The sequence below is a fragment of the Ursus arctos genome, unplaced genomic scaffold (genome assembly GCF_023065955.2).
Source record: "Ursus arctos isolate Adak ecotype North America unplaced genomic scaffold, UrsArc2.0 scaffold_14, whole genome shotgun sequence".
Classification (NCBI taxonomy): domain Eukaryota; kingdom Metazoa; phylum Chordata; class Mammalia; order Carnivora; family Ursidae; genus Ursus; species Ursus arctos.
This window is the reverse complement of record NW_026622808.1, coordinates 14,598,777-14,617,391: the sequence shown is the minus strand read 5'-3', so window position 1 is coordinate 14,617,391 and position 18,615 is coordinate 14,598,777. Positions and strand designations below refer to the sequence as shown.

General features: G+C 58.2%; 1 protein-coding gene across 4 annotated transcripts in view; it reads left to right on the top strand.

The window, feature by feature from the left end:
- PIP5K1C (phosphatidylinositol-4-phosphate 5-kinase type 1 gamma) overlaps positions 1-18,615 on the top strand; it is a 52,559-nt gene that overhangs the window by 6,154 nt on the left and 27,790 nt on the right. For all 4 annotated transcript variants that reach the window (XM_026481067.4, XM_026481066.4, XM_026481063.4 and 1 more), the window contains exon 2: positions 18,064-18,095. In XM_026481067.4, coding sequence (XP_026336852.2) covers positions 18,064-18,095 — 32 coding nt within the window. The remainder of the gene's footprint in view (positions 1-18,063; positions 18,096-18,615) is intronic.

Genomic DNA, 18,615 nt, shown 5'->3' with positions numbered 1-18,615 from the left:
TGCCACCTTTATCACATACCAGATTCCTGCACGTGGCTGGGCTATTTCTGGACTTTCTATTCTGTCCCACTCATCTGCCTGGTTCTTGCAGCAGGCAAGTCTGTAACTACAAGTAATAACATGTTTCCTTTAAAAAAGCAACAATCAGACCTGTGGTCAGGAGGAAGGGAAGATTTCTGTCTCGCCCTCTCTGTTTCTCAAGGAGATAACCATCATTCCAGGTGGTTTTCTGTGTTTGTATCTACCTTTTCTTTTTTAACATCTTATTTTGAACATTTTCAAGCCTGGAGAAAAAGTTGCATGCATACTGCAGCATTAAGCCCTGAGCCGAGATTCACCAGCTGCTAACACTTCACCACATTACGTTATCTTTTTACTGAACGTGTATTATCGTGCGTGCGTGCGTGCGTGAGAGAGAGATGCGGGTCACTTGTGAGTCCGCTGCAGACACGATGCCCCATCCTGACGCATCAGTGTGGCCGGTTTCTGTCGGTTCTGACAGCAGTTTTGTCCCGTGAAGTCACTGCGAACACGGAGTTCGCGGATCCTGGAGCACGGCTCCTGCGGGAACACAGGGTTAGGTCCCCGTGAGCCTCTGGTCATCATATTTTCAACATGGAAGCTTGTGTCATGCGTGTGTTTCTTTTCTTTTCTTTTTTTTTTTTTAAGAATTTATTTATTTGAGAGAGCAAGAGAGAGCATGAGCAGGGGGAGGGGCAGAGGGAGAGGGACAAGCAGGTTCGTGCCGAGCAGGGAGCCCAGAACGGGACTCGATCCCAGGACCCTGGGACCGCGACCTGAGCGGAAGGCAGACGCTTCACCGACTGAGCCACCCAGGTGCCCACATGTGTGTGTGTTTCTGTTTAAAGACTCTTTGTTTTTTGTTTTTGTTTTTTAAAGATTTTGTTTATTTGATAGAGAGACAGCCAGCGAGAGAGGGAACACAAGCAGGGGGAGCGGGAGAGGAAGAAGCAGGCTCCCAGCGGAGGAGCCCGATGCGGGGCTCGATCCCAGAACCCTGGGATCACTCCCTGAGCCGAAGGCAGACGCTTAACGACTGAGCCACCCAGGCGCCCCTGTTTAAAGCCTCTTCGTAAACTACGTATTGTTGATTCACTAACACTGAACTCATGGCCAGTGGAAGCTTGTCTAACGCGTGTGTTTTCTAAGGTGCGTCACGCAGGCTTCTGGGCTCAGGAGCCCCAGACCACTGCAGCTGTACGCTTGGGGGCCACTGTAAACACTGAAAATTCACAGCGACAGTAGTCACTCAGTAGGCCATGGATCGGGCCCTTGTCTGTTGTACAGGAGGTGAAACAGGAAGGCGGAGTGACCTCCGCTGGACACGTGGTGGAGGTGACAGATTTTTCACTCCCCTGCGTGTGTCTACCGGTGACCGTGAAAGGTTCACGAGTATTAATTGGGGCTACACGTGGCCAGTGGGTGAATTTGCAGGTACGGGCTCTGTGAATAAGGAGCAACTGTGTATCCTATAAGCAAGGATATTCTCTTCGCTAAGTGTGGGGGTCAAGTTTAAGAAGTTTAACATTGATCCGGTCCACAGTCAGGACGTACATTTTACCAGTTAATCCAAAGTCGTCCTGGACGGTAGTCTTTGTTCCTCGCTGGGATTCAGCCCGGGATCACACTCAGACGTCAGGGCCGCGGGTCTCCCAGGGCCCCGATTAGACAAGGCTGACGTCGCTCTGCGGACCCGGCCCCACCACGTGAGGCCCTCCACCTGAGCTGTTGTGAGCGGGCCTCACCCCTGCTCCACTCCCTTCAGCGCTGGCCCTCCGCCTGCCCCTTCAGGAAGCCCACCTGATGCTCTCGAGCCTCAGGCCCTGGACTTGGGTGGGAGGCCTGCGCTCGGCACGGACATGTGTGTAACCGTGTTTGTGGCGAGGGTGGTGAAAGTTCTAGAATCTTCTTTCTCTTTTTCTTGAATGCTGGGGCTTTAGAAAACCGTCCACTGGCCTAAGGCCTGCCGAGTTGTGGATTAATGGCCGCCCTCCCCCCCATCCTTTGCAAGTTTCCTGTTTACCACTCTGGAAATGTATTTGCTTTGTGCAGTGAGATGGAGGTGGGGGGAGCAGGACAGATGTCCGTGTGGGGGAGGAAGGGTAGGCTGCTGGTCAGGGCTCTGTCCCCAGAGACTACCCCCTGCCTCCATCCTCAGTGCCCCCAGGTGCACCCTCCCCTCCAGCCACACCAAACCCTTTCTTTGCTGTTCCTTGATGCATCCCATCCTGTTCCCACAGGACCTTTGCATGTGCTCTCTTCCCCTTAGAATGCCTTCGCCCTTCACTTCCCTCAACAGGCGTCGTGTGCTCAGGGTCCATCCACGTGGTAGGATGTGCAGGCACCTCGCTCCTCTTCCTGGCTGAGTGATGTTTCATTATAAGGACGGAGCGTGTTTCGTGTATCCGTTTGTGTGTGTTGATGGACGCTGGGTGGTTTCCACTTTTTGCCTATTACGGATAGTGTGGCTGCGAACACGCGTGGACAGGTTTTTGTGTGGACTGATGTTGTCATTTCTCTTGGGTAGACGCCCAGGAGTGGAAGTGCTGGGTTGTGTGGAAACTCGAAGTTTAACCTTTTGAAGAACCACCAGATTTTTCCACGATGGCCGCCCCCCTTTCCTTTCTCACCAGCTGTGCGTGAGGGCTCTGATTTCCTGACATCCTGGACGTTCCTTGCTCCTGTGTGTTTGTTTGACTCTAGACGTCCTGGTGGGTGTGAAGTGCTGTCACTGGGGTTTTGATCTGCATTTCCATGACGATCAGTGATGTGGGGCATCTTTTCATGGGCTCGTTGGCTGCTTGTACATCTGTGCAGATGTGTTCTGTTCAGACCCTTTGCTCATTTTTCATTTGGGTTATTTTTCTTTTCATTCACTCGTAGGTGTTCTTTGTGTATGCTAGATACTATTCCCTTCTGAGATCTATGATTTGCAAATATTCTCTCCCATTCTAGAGGTTGTCTCTTCACTTTCTTGGTGGTGTCCTTTGAAGTGCAAACATTTAAAAAATATACTTTATTTTATTTATTTATTTTTAAAGTAGGCTCCATGCCCAACATGGGGCTTGAATTCACAACCCTGAGGTCAAGAGTCGCATGCTCCACCCACCGAGCCGTCCAGGCGCCCCAAAGTACAAACGTTTTAATTTTGAGGAAGTCCAGTTTATTTTCCTTCGGTGGCTGCTGTTTCAGTTGTCCTATGCAGGAAGCCACGGCCTGACCCAATGTGACAGACACTCACCCGTTTTCTTCTGAGAGCTTTATGGTTGCGTCTGTTATGTTGGTTTAGAGTTCTGCTGTGTTTTGAGTCCCTTCTGCATATGGTGTGAGGTCGGGTCCAGCTTCATTCTCCATGCGGGGGAGTCCAGTTGTCCCAGCGCCGTTTGCTGAGACTGTTCTTTCCCCATTAAGTGGTCTTGGCACCCTTGTCGAAATCCGCGGACTGTGAACATGCACGTTTACTTCTGGGTTCTCACTGACGTATTCTGGACCGCTCCGTGATGTCTTTGTCTGTCTGTATACCAGGACCACACTGTCTTGGTTACTGTGGCTTTGTAGTCAGTTTTGAAATGGGGAAATGTGAGGGGCGCCTGGGTGGTTCAGTCGGTTCAGCGCTGACTCGGTTTTGGCTCAGGTCATGATCTCGGGGTCGTGAGGTCAAGCCCCGCATGGGCTCTGCGCTCAGCAGGGAGTCAGCTTGAGATTCTTTCTCCCCCTCTGCCCCTACCCCTGCATTCTCTCTTTTTCTCTAAAATAAATAAGTAAATCTTTAAAAGAAAAGAAATGAGGAGATGTGAATTTTCTAACTCTGTTCTGCATTTTTCACTTTTAACATATTTGGCTCGTCTCTGAGTCCCTATCAGTGTAGCTCAGAGCCATTGTGTTCTTTTAAAACCCATATAATGTTCCATTGTGTACATGCTTGTCACTCATTCTGCTTGCTCATCAGCTCGTTATTGAGCACTTACTGTATGCCAGGCCTGGAGGGAAGCCCGTCGCTGGTGGAGCCCAGAAGGAGCCCAGGAAGAGGCCAGCATCAGGTGGGCGAGGATGCCCACCCTGTCCCGCTCTCCTGAGCCGTGTGGGTGGCATGAATATTCATTCAGCCACTGGATCAGACTCCAGCCCTGGCCTGGCCTCCAGTCGTAGCAGGGGCCAAGGTGGATCCGGGGCTTGCCTCTAGGAGGCCCCCAGTCTGGGAAGGGCTGGAGACAGAGCCTCATCTTAACCAGCCACACGTGGGTCCTCACAGTGACAGTGGCAGCAAGTTCTGTCCCATCGCTGTCCTCGTCTCTTCTTTCTCTGTTCCAGCCACATGGGCCTCTGTGCTGATTCCCCAACTCTGCAGGCACAGTCCTGCCCCAGGGCCTTTGCACTGGTTCTTCCTTCTGCCTGGGAGGTTCTGCTGCCTCTAGCATGGCTGGTTCTTCCCCATCTCCTTCCCTCCGTGTGCTTCTGGCTCAGGCTGGAGCCTGACTGCCCGGAATCACATCCATCCAATCCCACTTTCTCCTCGGTAACCTCAGGCCAGTGAGCTGGCTGGCGTCTCGGAGCCTCGGCTTCCAGCTCCGTCAAATGTAGGTAGCCAGAGTACCAACCTCACAGGGCTGTTGGGAGGGTTTGATGAGTCACACGTAGGTGCGCCGGATGGTGCCGGCCCCACGGTCAGCAGACGTTAGCTCTTTGTTACTGTGTCCACGTTCCTACTACTTTCTAGCCGGTCGCCGGAGCTGACTGGGGCGTCAGAGTTGGTGGCTCAGGGGTTAGAGACACAAAGCAGGCTGTGCCCGGAGGCGCCTGCTCCCCCATTTGCCTCCTGAGCCAAGCCCTTAGTGCCCTGGCCCTCAGAGCTTGTCGGGACTCCCGGCGTCACCACCAGGGAGCAGGGAGGAGGTGCTGGCGGCCCTGCCATGTGCCGGGCCCAGGCCTCCCTGAGCGGTCACGGTGAAGCAAGGTGTGATTGCTGCCCTCAGGAGGCTCCTGGCCTCTAAGGGAGCAGCCACTGGCAGACCAAAGGAATAAGGGGAAAGTTTGAACTGACCAGCAGTAGGAGGTATGATAAGGGGCCGAGAATGGGTTAGGGAGCCGGCTTCAGCCAGGCGCGCGGGGAGGGTCTCTCTGAGGAGGAGACTTTTGATCCAGGCCTGAATGGTGAGATGGGGAAGATCATCCCAACCAGAGAAGTGTGTGCAGAGGCCCTGGGGCAGGACTGTGCCTGGCACATGCGAGAAAGCTGTGTGGCAGGAGCGGAATGAGTAAGGACGAAAAAGCGGAGGGGGAGGCAGGGAGGCCATCTGTGCAGACATCTGCCAACCCACTCTCCTCATCTGTACTCAGGGACCGTGTGGAAACCCCAGGTGTATCAGGTAGCTATTGCTGTGAAACAAATTACCCCAAAATACAGTGGCTTTAGACAGTGGCACCTGTTTACTATCTCACCATGTCTGTGTGTCCGGAACCTGGGGGTGGCCGAGCTGGGGGCTTCCAGCGCAGATTCTCAGATCACGGTGTGTGTGTCCGAAACCCGGGGGTGGCCAAGCTGGGGGGTTCTGGCATGGGGTCTCAGATCACGGTGTCTGTGTGTCCGGGACCCGGTGGTGGCCGAGCTGGAGGGTTCCAGTGCGGATTCTCAGATCACGGTGTCTGTGTATCCAGGACCTGGTGGTGGCCGAGCTGGAGGGTTCCAGTGCAGATTCTCAGATCACGGTGTCTGTGTGTCTGGGACCGGGGGTGGCCGACCTGGGGGTTCCGGCACAGGGTCTCAGATCAGGTCGCAGGCAAGCCTCCTGCCTCATCTGAAGGCTGGACTGGGGCTGGAGGAGCCGCTCCCGAGCTGCCCCCTCGTGTGGCTGGTAGCAGGTGGCCACTTACATGTCCTCACAGCATGGAGGCCACTTGTCCCCCAGCGAGCAATCCAAGAGCAAGGGAACACGGCAGTGTCTGACCTCTGCCGGAATCCACACGCTCTCACTTCAGCCGTACCCTGTCGATCACACCTGTGGCTGCTGCAGAAGAGTGTGGATACCAAGGGGTCGAGCCCACCAGAGCCCGTCCTGGAGGCTGGCCACCCCAGCGAGCAGCTTGCTTGGCTTCGGAGCCTCCCTCTCTCATCTGCAGAACGGGTGCAGTGAGCACATGCCTGACGCAGAGGGACCCTCGAGGTGCAGGGGCTCCCATGGTAATCCCAGAGCCCGGTGGGCATTGGGGCCTGGTTCTAGCCTGGCTCGCCGCTGACTGGCTGGCCCTGCCCCCTCAGCCTCCGTATAAAACAAATACGGACCCCTAGGATTCTCCCCAGCCTGCCGGGGAGGCTGGCCCACCCTGGGAAATGACTGCCATGTTGAGAGAATGCCCAGCCCCAGGTTCCCACCGTCCGCCTGGAGCCGGACTGGCAGACGCCTGCCTGAGTGACGAGACCCAGGCCAAGGGGGCCCTTGCTGAGCAGCCCTGGCTCGCGTCGGTGGCTCCTGGCATTTTAGAATTCAAGTGCAGTGTTGCCGCCCATCCCTGGCTTCCGGGGAGTAAAAATATATCTGGGAAGAAAACTGGGCCAAGAAAGCTCACACGTTGGTCCTGAGACAGCACATGATCTTCCGTCGGGCACCTGCTGGGGGACGGGACTCTCGCCCCAGCCGCGCTTCTGTCCCCCCGTCCTCAGATCTGGCTCATCCACAGGCCCCTTCCTCAGTGGAGGTCTGCGGTTGCGTGTCCAGCGTTGGCCACCCCATCCCCCACACCTAGGCAGAGTGCTGCTGGCTCCAGGGATGGGTGGGGACCCAGGCCTCAGGCTCCTGACCTGCAGGGCCCTACCCTGGGACTTTACAGGGGACAATCAGGCGCCTGCCTGGTGGGGTCTGCCGGGAGGAGAGCCGTACTGACAGGTGGAGAGACAGTCCTCAGGGACCCCAGGTGCAGCCAGACTTGAAGCTCATCACACCTCTTCCGTTAGGTCAGGGCTTGGCAGGCTTTCTGTGAAGGACCAGATGGTGTCCATTCTAAGTGTTCAGTTCTGCCATTGTACTGCAAAAGCCGCTGTAGAGATTCAAATGAGTGGGCGTGGCTATGTGTCAATAAAACTTTATTTATGAAACAGACGGTGGGTTTAGTCTGTAGGGCATAGTTTGCTGGCCTGAGTTATATTAACAAATATTCCTCCCACTCTCTCAAATAAATAAAATCTTTTAAAAAGCCGGGTGGGGGGCGCCTGGGTGGCTCAGTTAAGTGTCCAACTCATGGTTTCTGCTCAGGTCGTGATCTCAGGATTGTGAGATCGAGCCCCGTGTCAGGCTCCCCACTCAGTGGGGAGTCTGCTTGAGATTCTCTCTTGCTTTCTCTCTCCCCCACCCCTTTGGCTCGCTCTTGCTCGCTACAGTAAATAAATAAAATCTTTAAAAAAAAAACAACCCTCGGGGCATCTAGGTGGCTCAGTCGGTGAAGCGTCTGCCTTCGGCTCAGGTCATGATGCTGGGGTCCTGGGATCGAGCCCCCAGTCAGGCTCTGCTCAGCGTTGAGTCTGCTTCTCCTTCTCGCGCTCTCTCTGTATCTCTTTGTCTCAAATGAATAAATAAAATCTTTTTAAAAAATACCCCTTTCCACACACACCTTTGTTTTTCCGGCAGAGTGAGTTAGGCTTCTGTCTGAACACAGAACATCCTAATCCCACTTCTTTGAGCCTCAGTTTCCCCCTCTGAAGAAGAGAGATGAGAGGCATTGCCCAGGACAGGCCTGGTGGGGAGCTCACGGCCTTGCTGGGCATTCATCCCTTCATCAGGTGTCCAGCTCAGGGAACATGCGAGAGCTCCATTTCCCCTGCTTTTCCCCTGAGGCTCCCGGCAGTGCTTGTCCTCAGCCTCCTCCACACAGCCCCCCAGGGTTTCTCACTTCGCGATGCACACTGAGGTCGGCTCTGTGCCTGGGAGCTGGTACGGGGGTCACTAAGGGTGACAGGGAGAAGTGGCCTGTCCTCTGGAGCTCTCTCTCGAGCTGAGAGGGCCCTGAAGGTGGCGTTGTGGGTGCCAGAGGGAGCTGCCAGGAGAAGCTAGACCCAGAACCCCGAGGTCCCGGGATGGGCATGGGGAAGACATTCACCGAGCAGAGGGAAGGCAGGGAGGAAATGTGCTGGCGTGCATGGCCCAGGACCCAGGGCATGAAGGAGACTGAGCAGCCGAGGGCGCGACAGCAGACTCCCGGCTGGGGGGTGGGGGGCACAGGCTGCTGACAGCTGCCTGCTAGGTCTGGGAGGGTGAGCCTGGGACCCCAATGTCCAAATCCGTGCAAGAGGAGCCGTCACCCTCTGCCCCTGTGATGGTGTGGGTGACATTGGGCAGAGGGACCACCTCATGCCACGAGCTTGGCAGAAGGGGGTGCCGGCTCGGAGCGCACGCCACCAGGAGCATCTGTGCCTGGGGCAGAGTGGAACTCAGGCAGCAAACACGGGGGGATTGGCGTGGAGCTCTTGTGCTGGGCCCAGTAGACAGGGTGGTGCCAGGGGTCACACAGGTGACCCGATGGCTGCAGGACACCGGGCCGGTGCTGGGGAACACAGTCAGGAGCAGCAACGTGGCCTGGAGGGAAAGCCGCAGAAGGGCTTTGCGAGGAAGCTTCTGGTTGCTCGTGAGGACAGTCCAGCTTGGGCTGCCTTGAGCCAACCTGGGAGCCAGTCCTTGTGGGAGGAGTGAGTCTGCAGGGACTCAGGGTGCAGGCAAGGTCTCTGAGACCCCCGCAGCACTGCTGCCTTGAACTGGCCCAGACCTCTGAGCCTCAGTCTCCCCAGCTATACAGTGGGTCCAGGGACCGTTACCTCCCGGGAGTGTTAGGAGGTTGGAGATGTGGCTTTCAGGCATCAGCCCAGCCCCGGGGACGTGTACGTGCTGTGGCTCTTTGCTCCGGCGGACTGCGGGGGACAGAGCACACGTAGACAGGGTAGTACAGTGCGATATGTTTCCATCCTGAAATGTCTTAATACCTAGAGCGTACTGACAGCCGCGTCCTACCCGCCCCCTGTCATCCCCCACCCCCCGCAGCGGCTCCAGAGTCTCCCCCCACTGCATCCCCCCCACAGCGGCTCCAGAGTCTGTCCCCCCACCGCACACCCCCCCACGGCGGCTCCAGAGTCTGACCCCCACTGCACCCCCCCCACGGCGGCTCCAGAGTCTGTCCCCCCACTGCACCCCCCCCACAGCAGCTCCAGATTCTGTCCCTCCGCTGCATCCCCCCCAGCAGCTCCAGAGTCTCCCTCCCGAGCCCCCCCATTGCAGCTCCAAAGTCTGTCCCCCCACCGCACACCCCTATAGCGGCTCCGGAGTCTATCCCACCACACACCCCCCACGGTGTCTCCGGAGTCTGTCCCCCCCCCCCCCCACTCCTCACCCCACAGCAGCTCCAGAGTCTGTCCCCAGCACTGTGGACACAGGGCCAGGTCGTTCTGTGGGGGCGTCCCAGGAGTGGTGGGGAGCTGAGCCGCATCCTGGCCCCCACCCACTCCATGCCAGGAGCCCCCCAGGTGTGACAACCACAGATGTCCCCAGATGGGGCAGGACTGCCCTGGGTGAGAGCACCTTTATGTCTCTCCCCTCTGCCCCGGTCACCCTCCCTGCCTCCCCAGGCCTCCTCTGGTCCTTCCCGGGAGATATTTGCTGACCCCTGACTGAAGGGATAAATAAGAAAAGATCTGTTTGACCTGCTGGTGTTGTTTATGTTATGTTGTGCTTTTCTAGGTGCTTAAAATCTTTTGTTTCTGAGCCTCGTGTTTAGACAATGCCAGCCCCTCCACAGCATCTCATCCCCACAGCAGGGCCCAGCAAGCAGGAGACCTCACAGTTTGGAATGAGCGAGGGAGGGAGGGAGGGTAGGGACGAACAGAATATTCTTTGGGAAGTTGGTTATTAGGGAAAATTTGTAATTCCTTCCCTGACACCATTCACTCTTCCAGGGGGCTCAGAGTGAAAAATGCAAACCTGTGAGAGGGAAAAACCATCCAAGAGGAAGAGAACTGCTTTGTGAATGCCAAAGCCTCGGTCTGAGGCTTGCCCTCTATTTTGAAGTTCTCGGCTGTTGCCTGAGTCCTGCCGCTGCTGAGGCCATTGCCACAGGCAGTGTTCTCCTCTGGCTGGGGGGTCAGAGGTGGGTTTCCCTCATGCCTTGGGGGCAAGGGGCTGGGGGGCCAGCCCCGCCCTCTCCTTTGGCCAGGGGCAGCGTTTCCCAGGGTGTCTCCAGTCCTCAACAGAGACATGGGTGGAGCCCCTCCTACGTGTGGGGCACTGTTCTGCTCTGGACGTGCCACCTCCGAGCCCCCGCCCCCAAGCATGCGGACACATCCAGGTGTCCCTCCTCCGCGGCCCGTCTCAGTGATGGGCGCACTGTGCGCCTGAATGGGCCCCCAGCTTCGTGTCCTCCCCAGTCCTCCCCTCTTGCAGCTGGGGATCTCCTTGTCCTGGCTGTCATCCCTCTGGGGTCTTTCCCCAACCAATGCCCACCTCTCCATCCCAGCATCCCCCGCCCAGCTCCATTTGGCCTGTGGTTGCTGCTCGGACCGCGAGCCAGAATTGGGCCAGGTCGTGGGGAAGCAGCGTCAGCAAGACAGTTCTGGTCTCCTCTACTGGTAAGGAGCAAGGCGATAAAGCAGTTAGCTTCAGACAATGACATGTGTCATGAGTAAATAAAATGGGCATGGTGGAGGGTGGGAGGAGGTTAGGGGTGGGAAGGGACAGTCCCTCTAGGAGGCTGAGACCTGAGTGATGGAGGACAGCAGCCAGCCAGGCGGAGATGGAGGGATAGTGCATTCCAGGCAGAGGGCACAGTGAACACAAAGGCCCTGAGGTGGGAAGGTGCTTTCTGGAAGGTATGCCGAGTGAACATGTGTGAATCCCGTGGCACAGTGCCTCACACACTGGCGCTGCATAATGTCTGCTGTGTCCTTTTTGATCACTCATATTCCTCGGGCAGAATGCACTCAGAAACCGTGTTTCCCCTGAGCTTGAAAACACTTGGCAGCCAAAGTCAAAATTCACCTTTAACCTGGAGGGAAAAGATTGCATAAAGAAAATTTTCAACTGTACAGAGAAGTTGAAAGAATGGGACAATGGACGCTCACTCTGTACCACTTGGATCCTACCATTGACATTGTGCTGTGCTTACGTCATGCATCCCCCCTTCCCTCCGTCCTCCACCCCTCCGTCCACCCATCCCCCCACATGCCCTCCCCGCTCTGGGGATTTAGTGCCCCTGGAGGATGGGGCATCTTCCCAGCATCTATTCATTGGAAAGGGCCATCGACATTTGACAGATAAAAATTAACCCAAGCATGAAACCAGGGAAAGGCAGCTGGAGAAAAAGCAGGTGGTGGGTACAAAGGGCAGAAGCTCCCAAATTCTGCCTCTCCTCAGCGCTCATGCCGCATGACCTTGGGTGAATCGCCAGCCACCTGCTCTGCTCCGGTTAGTTCTAATGGTTGGCCAATTGGTTCTCTTGGATTTTCTAAAATGTTGTCTTTCTTTCTAATCTCCGTTCCTTCTCTTTTTTCTTGTCTTATTGCACTGGCCGGCGTCCCCATGGCAGTGGTAGCTCTCAGCTGTACTCCTCCTCTTGCGGTGAATGTCGCGTGTTTGCCGGGGGTTTTCACTTCATACTATGTTTTCAAGTAAAGCAGTTCTTCTCCCCCACCAGCCCGTTTCTGTTTGTTTCTCTAGTTTCTAGTAGTTTTCAGACATGAAATTCGTGTTGAATTTTGTTGAATGCCTTTCTGGATTCTGAGATGTGATCACAGGGTTTTTCACTTTTGACCTGGGTGAGTTTCTTCAAACCTGTTTCCCTGCCTGTAAATGGTGGTTGCAGAGTAAGATCATTAGGTCAGGTGGTATCTGGCGCCTCTGGCCTCCATGCAGGGGATGGCGTGATCTGGGCCGCTTGTTCTCTCACTTCGCAGCACTGACGTCCAGCAGGAGTGGAGTCGGAGAACATTCTGGATGGTGTGCTTCATTGGGCAGTGGTTGCAGCTAAAGGGATTCATTTCTGAGATGCATGCACATATCAGAAAATTTACCCTCTTGGGGCACCTGGCTGGCTCTGTTGGTTGAGTGGTCCGACTCTTGGTTTTGGCTCAGATCATGATCTCGGTCATGGGATCAAGCCCTGAAGGGGGCTGCACGCTCAACGGGGAGTCTGCTTGAGATTCTCTCTCCCTCTGCCCCTCCCCCAGCTCATGTGCTCTCTTGCTCTTTTTCTCTGTCTAAAATAAATTAATTAATTAAAAAAAAATCACTCTCTTAAAGTACATGATTCCATGGGTTTTACTATATTTGCTATGCCGTGCTGCTATCACCACTGTCTAGTTCTAGAACATTCCACCTCCCCAAAGGAAACCCTGCCCCCGTCAGCGGTCATTCCCCCCACCAGCCCCGGTCCCCATGAGCCCCCTTCCCATCCATGGATGAGCCTGTTCCGGACGTGTCACACATGTGGACTCGCATGCCGTGGGGCCTTCTGTGTCTGGTTCCCTCCCTGAGCGTCGTGGGCTCGGGGTCTGTCCCTAGGCAGCACCGGTTGGCACTCCATTATTTGTATGACTGAATAATCCAGCAGTTAAATATATTTAATGCTTTTTTGAATGTAAGGAATTTAAGGTGGACAGAGGAGTTAAAATTCTATTTCTTTCCTCCCGCCCGGAAGAAGTTCCTGGTAATTGATCTTATGTTCCTTTGAGTGCCGTGCGCACGTCAGGATGATGCCTGCTCCTGTCAGCCGTGGCTACACAGCAAACCTCCCCAGAGCTTAGTGCTCGAGAAAACAACTGCGTGTTTGCTTGCAATTCGTCCCTGGGCAGGCGTCGGCCGCGCCGTCCTTCTGCGGCCTCGCCTGGGGTCAGTCCCATGGCCGTGGTCAGCGGGCAGCACGAAGTCCAAGAGGCTCCCGCACCCCGGGCCGGCACCTCGGCTGGGGGCTGCCCGCTCTCCCCATGGGGTCCTCAGTCTCTGGACCTTGGGGCTCAGGGTTCCCGGAGGGCAGAATCGGAGGCCGCCAGCCTTCCCCGCGCCCTGCGGCTCCTCCGCTTGTACTCGGCTCTCAGAGCGTCACGTGGCTGCAGAGAACCGGCCATCTGCTCGGCCACGGAGCCTTTCTTCCTGTTTGGAGAGAGGATTTGCAAGTGTGGCTTGTGAACGTCCTGGCGGGCCAAGGCTGACCAGGGCTGAGGGTTGGCACTGCCCCCCAGGGGTTCCCAGCCTCCCCACAGGCTGCCCGCAGGGCTCTGCTCCAGAGGCATGTGCAGCGGGAGGCCTGGGACAGCCCGATCGTTCCCGCTAATCAGGGAAGTGTGCGCGGCTGGGCCTCAGCACCACTTCCTGGCTTCTCGGGGCTGCTGGCCCTGTCTGCCTCATCCTTGTGCTTTCTCGCTGGCTCTGAGTCACGGGGAGCCGGCACCCTTCCTGGGCACTGGGCAGTCCTGCTCTGGGCAGGGGCCCCACCCTGGGGGCACAGCCCCTGCACGGAGCTGACAGGCCTCATGCCCCTCTCCTGCCCATGTCTGGTGGGCACTCTGCACACAGAAAGCTCTGAAGGTGCCTGTCGGGGTGACTGGCAGACCTGGTCTCCCTGTAGTGGGGGAGACCTAACACGGAGGTACCAGGTAGTGCCGAGTGCCTGGGAGACCGAGAAGGCCAAGGAGGTGAGGAGAGTGACCTCAGAGGGGCTGTTTTGGGTGAAGTGGTTGGGGGACACCTCAGAGGGGGTGACATTTGAGCCAGGTCTCAGATGAAGCAAGTTAGCAAACCATGCAAGTGTCTTGGGAGTGGCGTTTCAGGTGTGTGTTCGGTGGGGCAACCTCTGCAAGGGCCCTGGGGAGGACACAGGCATGTAGGAGAAACAGCAAGGAGGACTGTGTAGCTGGAGCAGAGTGGGGAGAGGGAGGAGGGGACAGGGAGGTTGTGCAGGGCCCTGGGGACCTCAGGGAGGACTTGGGCTTTTCCCCCAGGGAGGTGGGAGCCCTGGAGGGCTGTGGGCAGAGGAAGGCGGGACTTGATGTTGGTGCGCATGGGCGCCCTCTGGTGGCTGCTGAGGGGAGGATGGCCTGGGGGGTGAGGGCGGGACTGGAGACGGGGTGGAGGGGACTGTGCTGGTCCAGGTGATGGGCCAAGAGGGTCAGGGACAGTGGCAGCTTTTGGATGGATTGTACAGGTGGAGGTGGGTGATTCTGCTGAAGGACAGGTGGTAAGGCTCCTCCCTGGGTCCTGGGGCCCACAGTCCTTCCTGAGCCCTGTCCTCCCTCAGTTTCCCCATCAAGCAAATGTGGAGGAGAAGCTCCTGCTGCAGCTCACATGTGTGCAGAGGGGAGAGGAAAGGGTGTCTGTCCGTCCGTCCATCAGTCAGTCGACAAACATTAGGTGCCTACTAAGGGCAGGCCCAGCCCTGAGGGAGGAGGCCCCTCCTCCCTCAGGTGTCGTTGTCGCTGGGAGGGACAGGACAGCTCTGCAGGGTGGGGCAGCGGTCACTGAGTGAGAAGTCGCCGGGGTAAAGGCCGGAGGCCAGCACGTGGAACAGGGAAGGGCTGCGGTGGAAGCGGCCGCAGGCCAGGAGGAGGGAGCAGGTACCTCGGGGGCGGGGGAGGGGGGGGCGGTGCCGGGCTTTGGCCCTGCTCCTAGGGAGCGAGCATGAGGAGGCGGTCCGGTCGGTCCCTCGGGAGCTCTGTGGTGGCTGTGAGGTCACCCCCACGGAAGTGATCAGAGCAGCCTGTGGCAGGGTCCAGTGGTGGCGCGGGGTGGGGGGCTAGGCAGAGGGGTCCCAGCTCTGGAGCCCTAGCTTTGGTCACTGCAGGGGCACAGAGAGACCGGAGGAGAGTGGCTCAGAGAGGTGGAGGGGCTTGCCTGAGGTCACACAGCAGGGGCCGCAGGGGGTCACCCCCTCACCCGAACAGTCTGGGCCCTGCCGCCCCCTGCCTTCTGCCCAGCGGCTGGCACAGCTGTGTCCTGGGGCAGGTCGTGGCCCAGGCTGGCACAGTCTCTCCCTCCCCAGGCTATTTTTAAAACTTAATTTCCTCAAAAATGGGGTGGCTCGTTCAGAAGAGAATGGGTCACCTCTTGGACTGGGAGGAGCTCGACCGCATGCCGTGGCCTCTGCCGTGCCTGACCTCCAGCAGCCCACTCGCCCTGAGCAGCCACCACCCTGTGAAGACTCGCGCAGGCCCTCGAGGGCCCGGGGCCAGGTGTTTGGGGTCGCTCGCGGGCATCGTGCTGTGGTGGGGCAGGTGGACCCCCACCCCCTCACCCGAGGCCCGTGTGTAGCCTTGCTGCGGCCCCTTCTGGCACAGAGTCCAGCATTTTCTGGGTGGGAGGGTGCGTCTCTCCCTTTTATTAGCCAGCGTGTGAGTCAGGCAGGAGGAGCGTGGTCGTCGTGGGGACCCCAGGCATGACGCAGATGACCTTGAGGGGTCCCCAGGCAGGACAGACCTGGGCAGGACTTTGTATTGGACGCTGGTGGTGACTTGGCCTGGGCGCGCAGGGTGCCACTGCCAACAAGCTGGGATAACTCGGAAGTGGGTGGAGCGGTGTGTGCGGGGAGGCCCGGACCTCGGGCTGGGGCTGCAGAAGTCCCCGGTGGGCACAGTTGGGTGGGCTCTGGGCCCAGAGGCCCCAGGCTGGCCAGGAAGGGGAATGCCAGGGGCCCCCAAGCCAAGTCTAGAATGTTCTGCCTGCTCTACCACGGCCTCTTTCCTTCTCTCTTCTTCCCCCCATACACCAGACATAAAACCAACAAATATTATGTCAGCTTTCTAGCACCTTCTGCTACCTGCTCGCCTCTGGCCAAGCCTCAGGATGGGCCCAGGCTCACCCTTGGGGCCTTGGGCAAGTGACCAGCCTTGGTCTGTCGGCTTTGACCTCTGGCTGGGGTGTCCTCTGGTGAGCCCTGCAGCTGTGACCCTGGCATCGGCCAGTTGCTCACCCAGCCTGTTTCCCTGCCTGGACCGTCGCCGGCATCTGGCTGAGGCACAGGGCAGTGGTGGTTATGGCTGAAAGAGGACACCCGTCCTCCACCCTGCTGGCCCCAGGCTTACCCAAGGTTCGGGGTCCTCTTAGATTCATTTTTTCCGTAAGTATAATTCATACACCATAATTCACATTTTTAAGCTTACAGTTTAGTTTTTCATGTATTCACGATGTGGTGCAACTTACCACACTGATTCTAGAACATTTTCATCCCCCTAAAGGAAACCCCATTCCCATAAACATTCACTCCCCAGTCCCCAGCCTCTGGCCCTACCTGGTGTTAGAAGTGGAGCAGCCTGAGACGACCCCGGCCCCCTCACCTGGGACTCCTGCTCCCCTGGCCCTGTGGTGCCTCCCCCAGTGCCCAGCCTGGGTCCTCAGGCCTCTTCCCTCTCCGCCCGCTCCCCTCCTGGGGCAGCCTCGTCCACTTCCTCCCCTGTCTATGGTGGGACGATGCCCACAGTCCTGTCTCCAGCCCGCCCTCCTCTGAGCTCCAGACTTGGGGGTCCGGCTGATCCTGGAGGTCTCTTTGGGGGGGGCTCCCAGGCATTTCACATGCAGCTTGGCCACGCTGCACCCAACTGTCCCCCACACTTGCTCCTGCCTTGTCGTTCATCTTGGCTGAGGCCACCCTGTCCTGTTAACTGCTTCAGTCAGAATCTTTAGTCATTCTTGACTCTCTGCTTTTCTTCTCTTTGTCTCCAGTGAGCAGAGTCTGTCTGTCCTAGCTTCAGACCTGTCTGGAATCTGCCCACCCCTCTCCCTTCTCTGCCTGCACCTGGTCCAGCCCATCCTCTCCCACCGGGACCAGAACGACCAGAACCCTCCCGTCCACCCTGGTCCCAGGCTCCTGCCTTCACCATCCTCCCGCCCTTCCCCACAGCGGCCACCTGAAGGCGCCTGTGAGCAGTTGCCTCAGGTCCTTCCATCCTCTGTCCACAGCCCTCCAGGGCTCCCACCTCCCTGGGGGGAAAGCCCAAGGCCTCCCTTGCTGACCTGACCCCTCCCCCAAAGCCATCCTCCTGGCACTCACTCCACTGTCCAGGCCCTTCTCTGGGCCCCACCCCAACTGTGAGCCCTTGAGGATGAGGGCCTTGCCTGTCCTGGTCGCCCCTTGCCTTCCGGCCGGCCTGACACGTGGTAGAGCCCCAGTGTGTGAGCTTCTGTTACAGCTGTGGCACGTGGCCACAGCTCGATCTGAAACCACACGCGTTTCTTAGCATGCTCGGGGAGTTGCAAGCCTAGAATGGGTCTCATGGGCTAAACCCAGGCACAGGCAGGGCTGGTGTCCCTGGGCCCCCAGGGAGACCTGGCTCCTGCCTCTTCCTGACCCGCAGCCCCCCTTCCATCCTCACCGCCAGCAGTGCGGGGTCTGCCCATCTCTGGGGCTCCCTCCCTCTGCCTCCCTCTCGTGAGGACCTCATGAGGATGCCAGGGCCCCCCGGAGCCCAGGGTCACCCCCACCTCGGGGCCTTGACTTGCTCCCACCTGCAAAGCCCATCATCTGCAGGGGGCCGGGTATATCTGCCATCCAGACTCATTGGACAGACAGCCCTCAGCAGAAGCCTGCTTTCCGGGTGAGGCTGCTGAGGCTCAGAGAGGGCAATGGTTGGCCTTCTCACAGGGAGCCGGGATTGGAGGGAAGGATCCTGAGACGAAAACGTCCTGCTCCCTCCCTGTGAGCCTCTTCCATGGGGAGCAGCTCTCCCGGGGCACTTTGTGGACAGGAGCCAGGGAGCCGTGGCTCCAGCCCCGGGTGCCTGGCCCCTTCCCACGGACCCCATGGGTTGCCTGATTCCCCCACGGCCTGAGCATCTCCTGGCTAAACCTTGCTCCTGCCTGCGGGTGTAGACAGCACTTGGTCAGTTCAGCCAGTCGTTTGCCATTGGGGACCTGACGTCTTCGGGGTCGGTGGTGGGTCGGCACCTTGCCCACCTCGCACCCCACGTCCTCACGTCCCTCCATAGGGGCTTGGGGAGCTGAGTGAGGTCACGGGCACCTGAGTGCAGTGAAGGCAGGGCAGGCCACCCCTGTCTCCAGGCTGAAGCCTCTCCCTTCTCTCCCGCAGGCTTGGCCCAGAAGAAGATGGTCCCGACGGAGGTGAGTGTCCTGTGGGTCTGGTGGCTCACTGCGTCTCCCTGGGCCCCTCCCTCAGTCCTGCCAGCGTCTTGAGTTTCAGGAAGGGGAGCGGGTGGGCTGGGAAGAGTGAGGACCCGGCCTGGATGGTGAGGGCAGAGGGACAGGAGACCGAGGGCCGGAGAGGGGGGAAGGAAGCCGGGCAAGTGTGGGTCCCTGGGGAGTTCCCAGGAGACCTGGTCAGGTGCTGCCGCGGGGCGGTGCCTGAAACGCGATTAGTAGCACCTTCAGTGTAGCCCCCCACCTCCGGTCCCCACACAGCTGTCCGCATCTTCCTGTCGCGTTCCAGAGAGCTTTTCCTGGGGGTGCCCCCCCCCCCCGCCCGCTGCACCTCCACGCCCCGTGGGCCCTGGGCTGCCCTCCCGCTGGGGTAGCAGGTGGGGTCAGCACTGTCCCTGGTCCTGAAAGGAGCCTGTGGGAGTGTGGCCGTGAGCCCCGCGTTCCAGGAGATGCCCAGGTGTGGCATCCCTGTGCCTGCACCGGC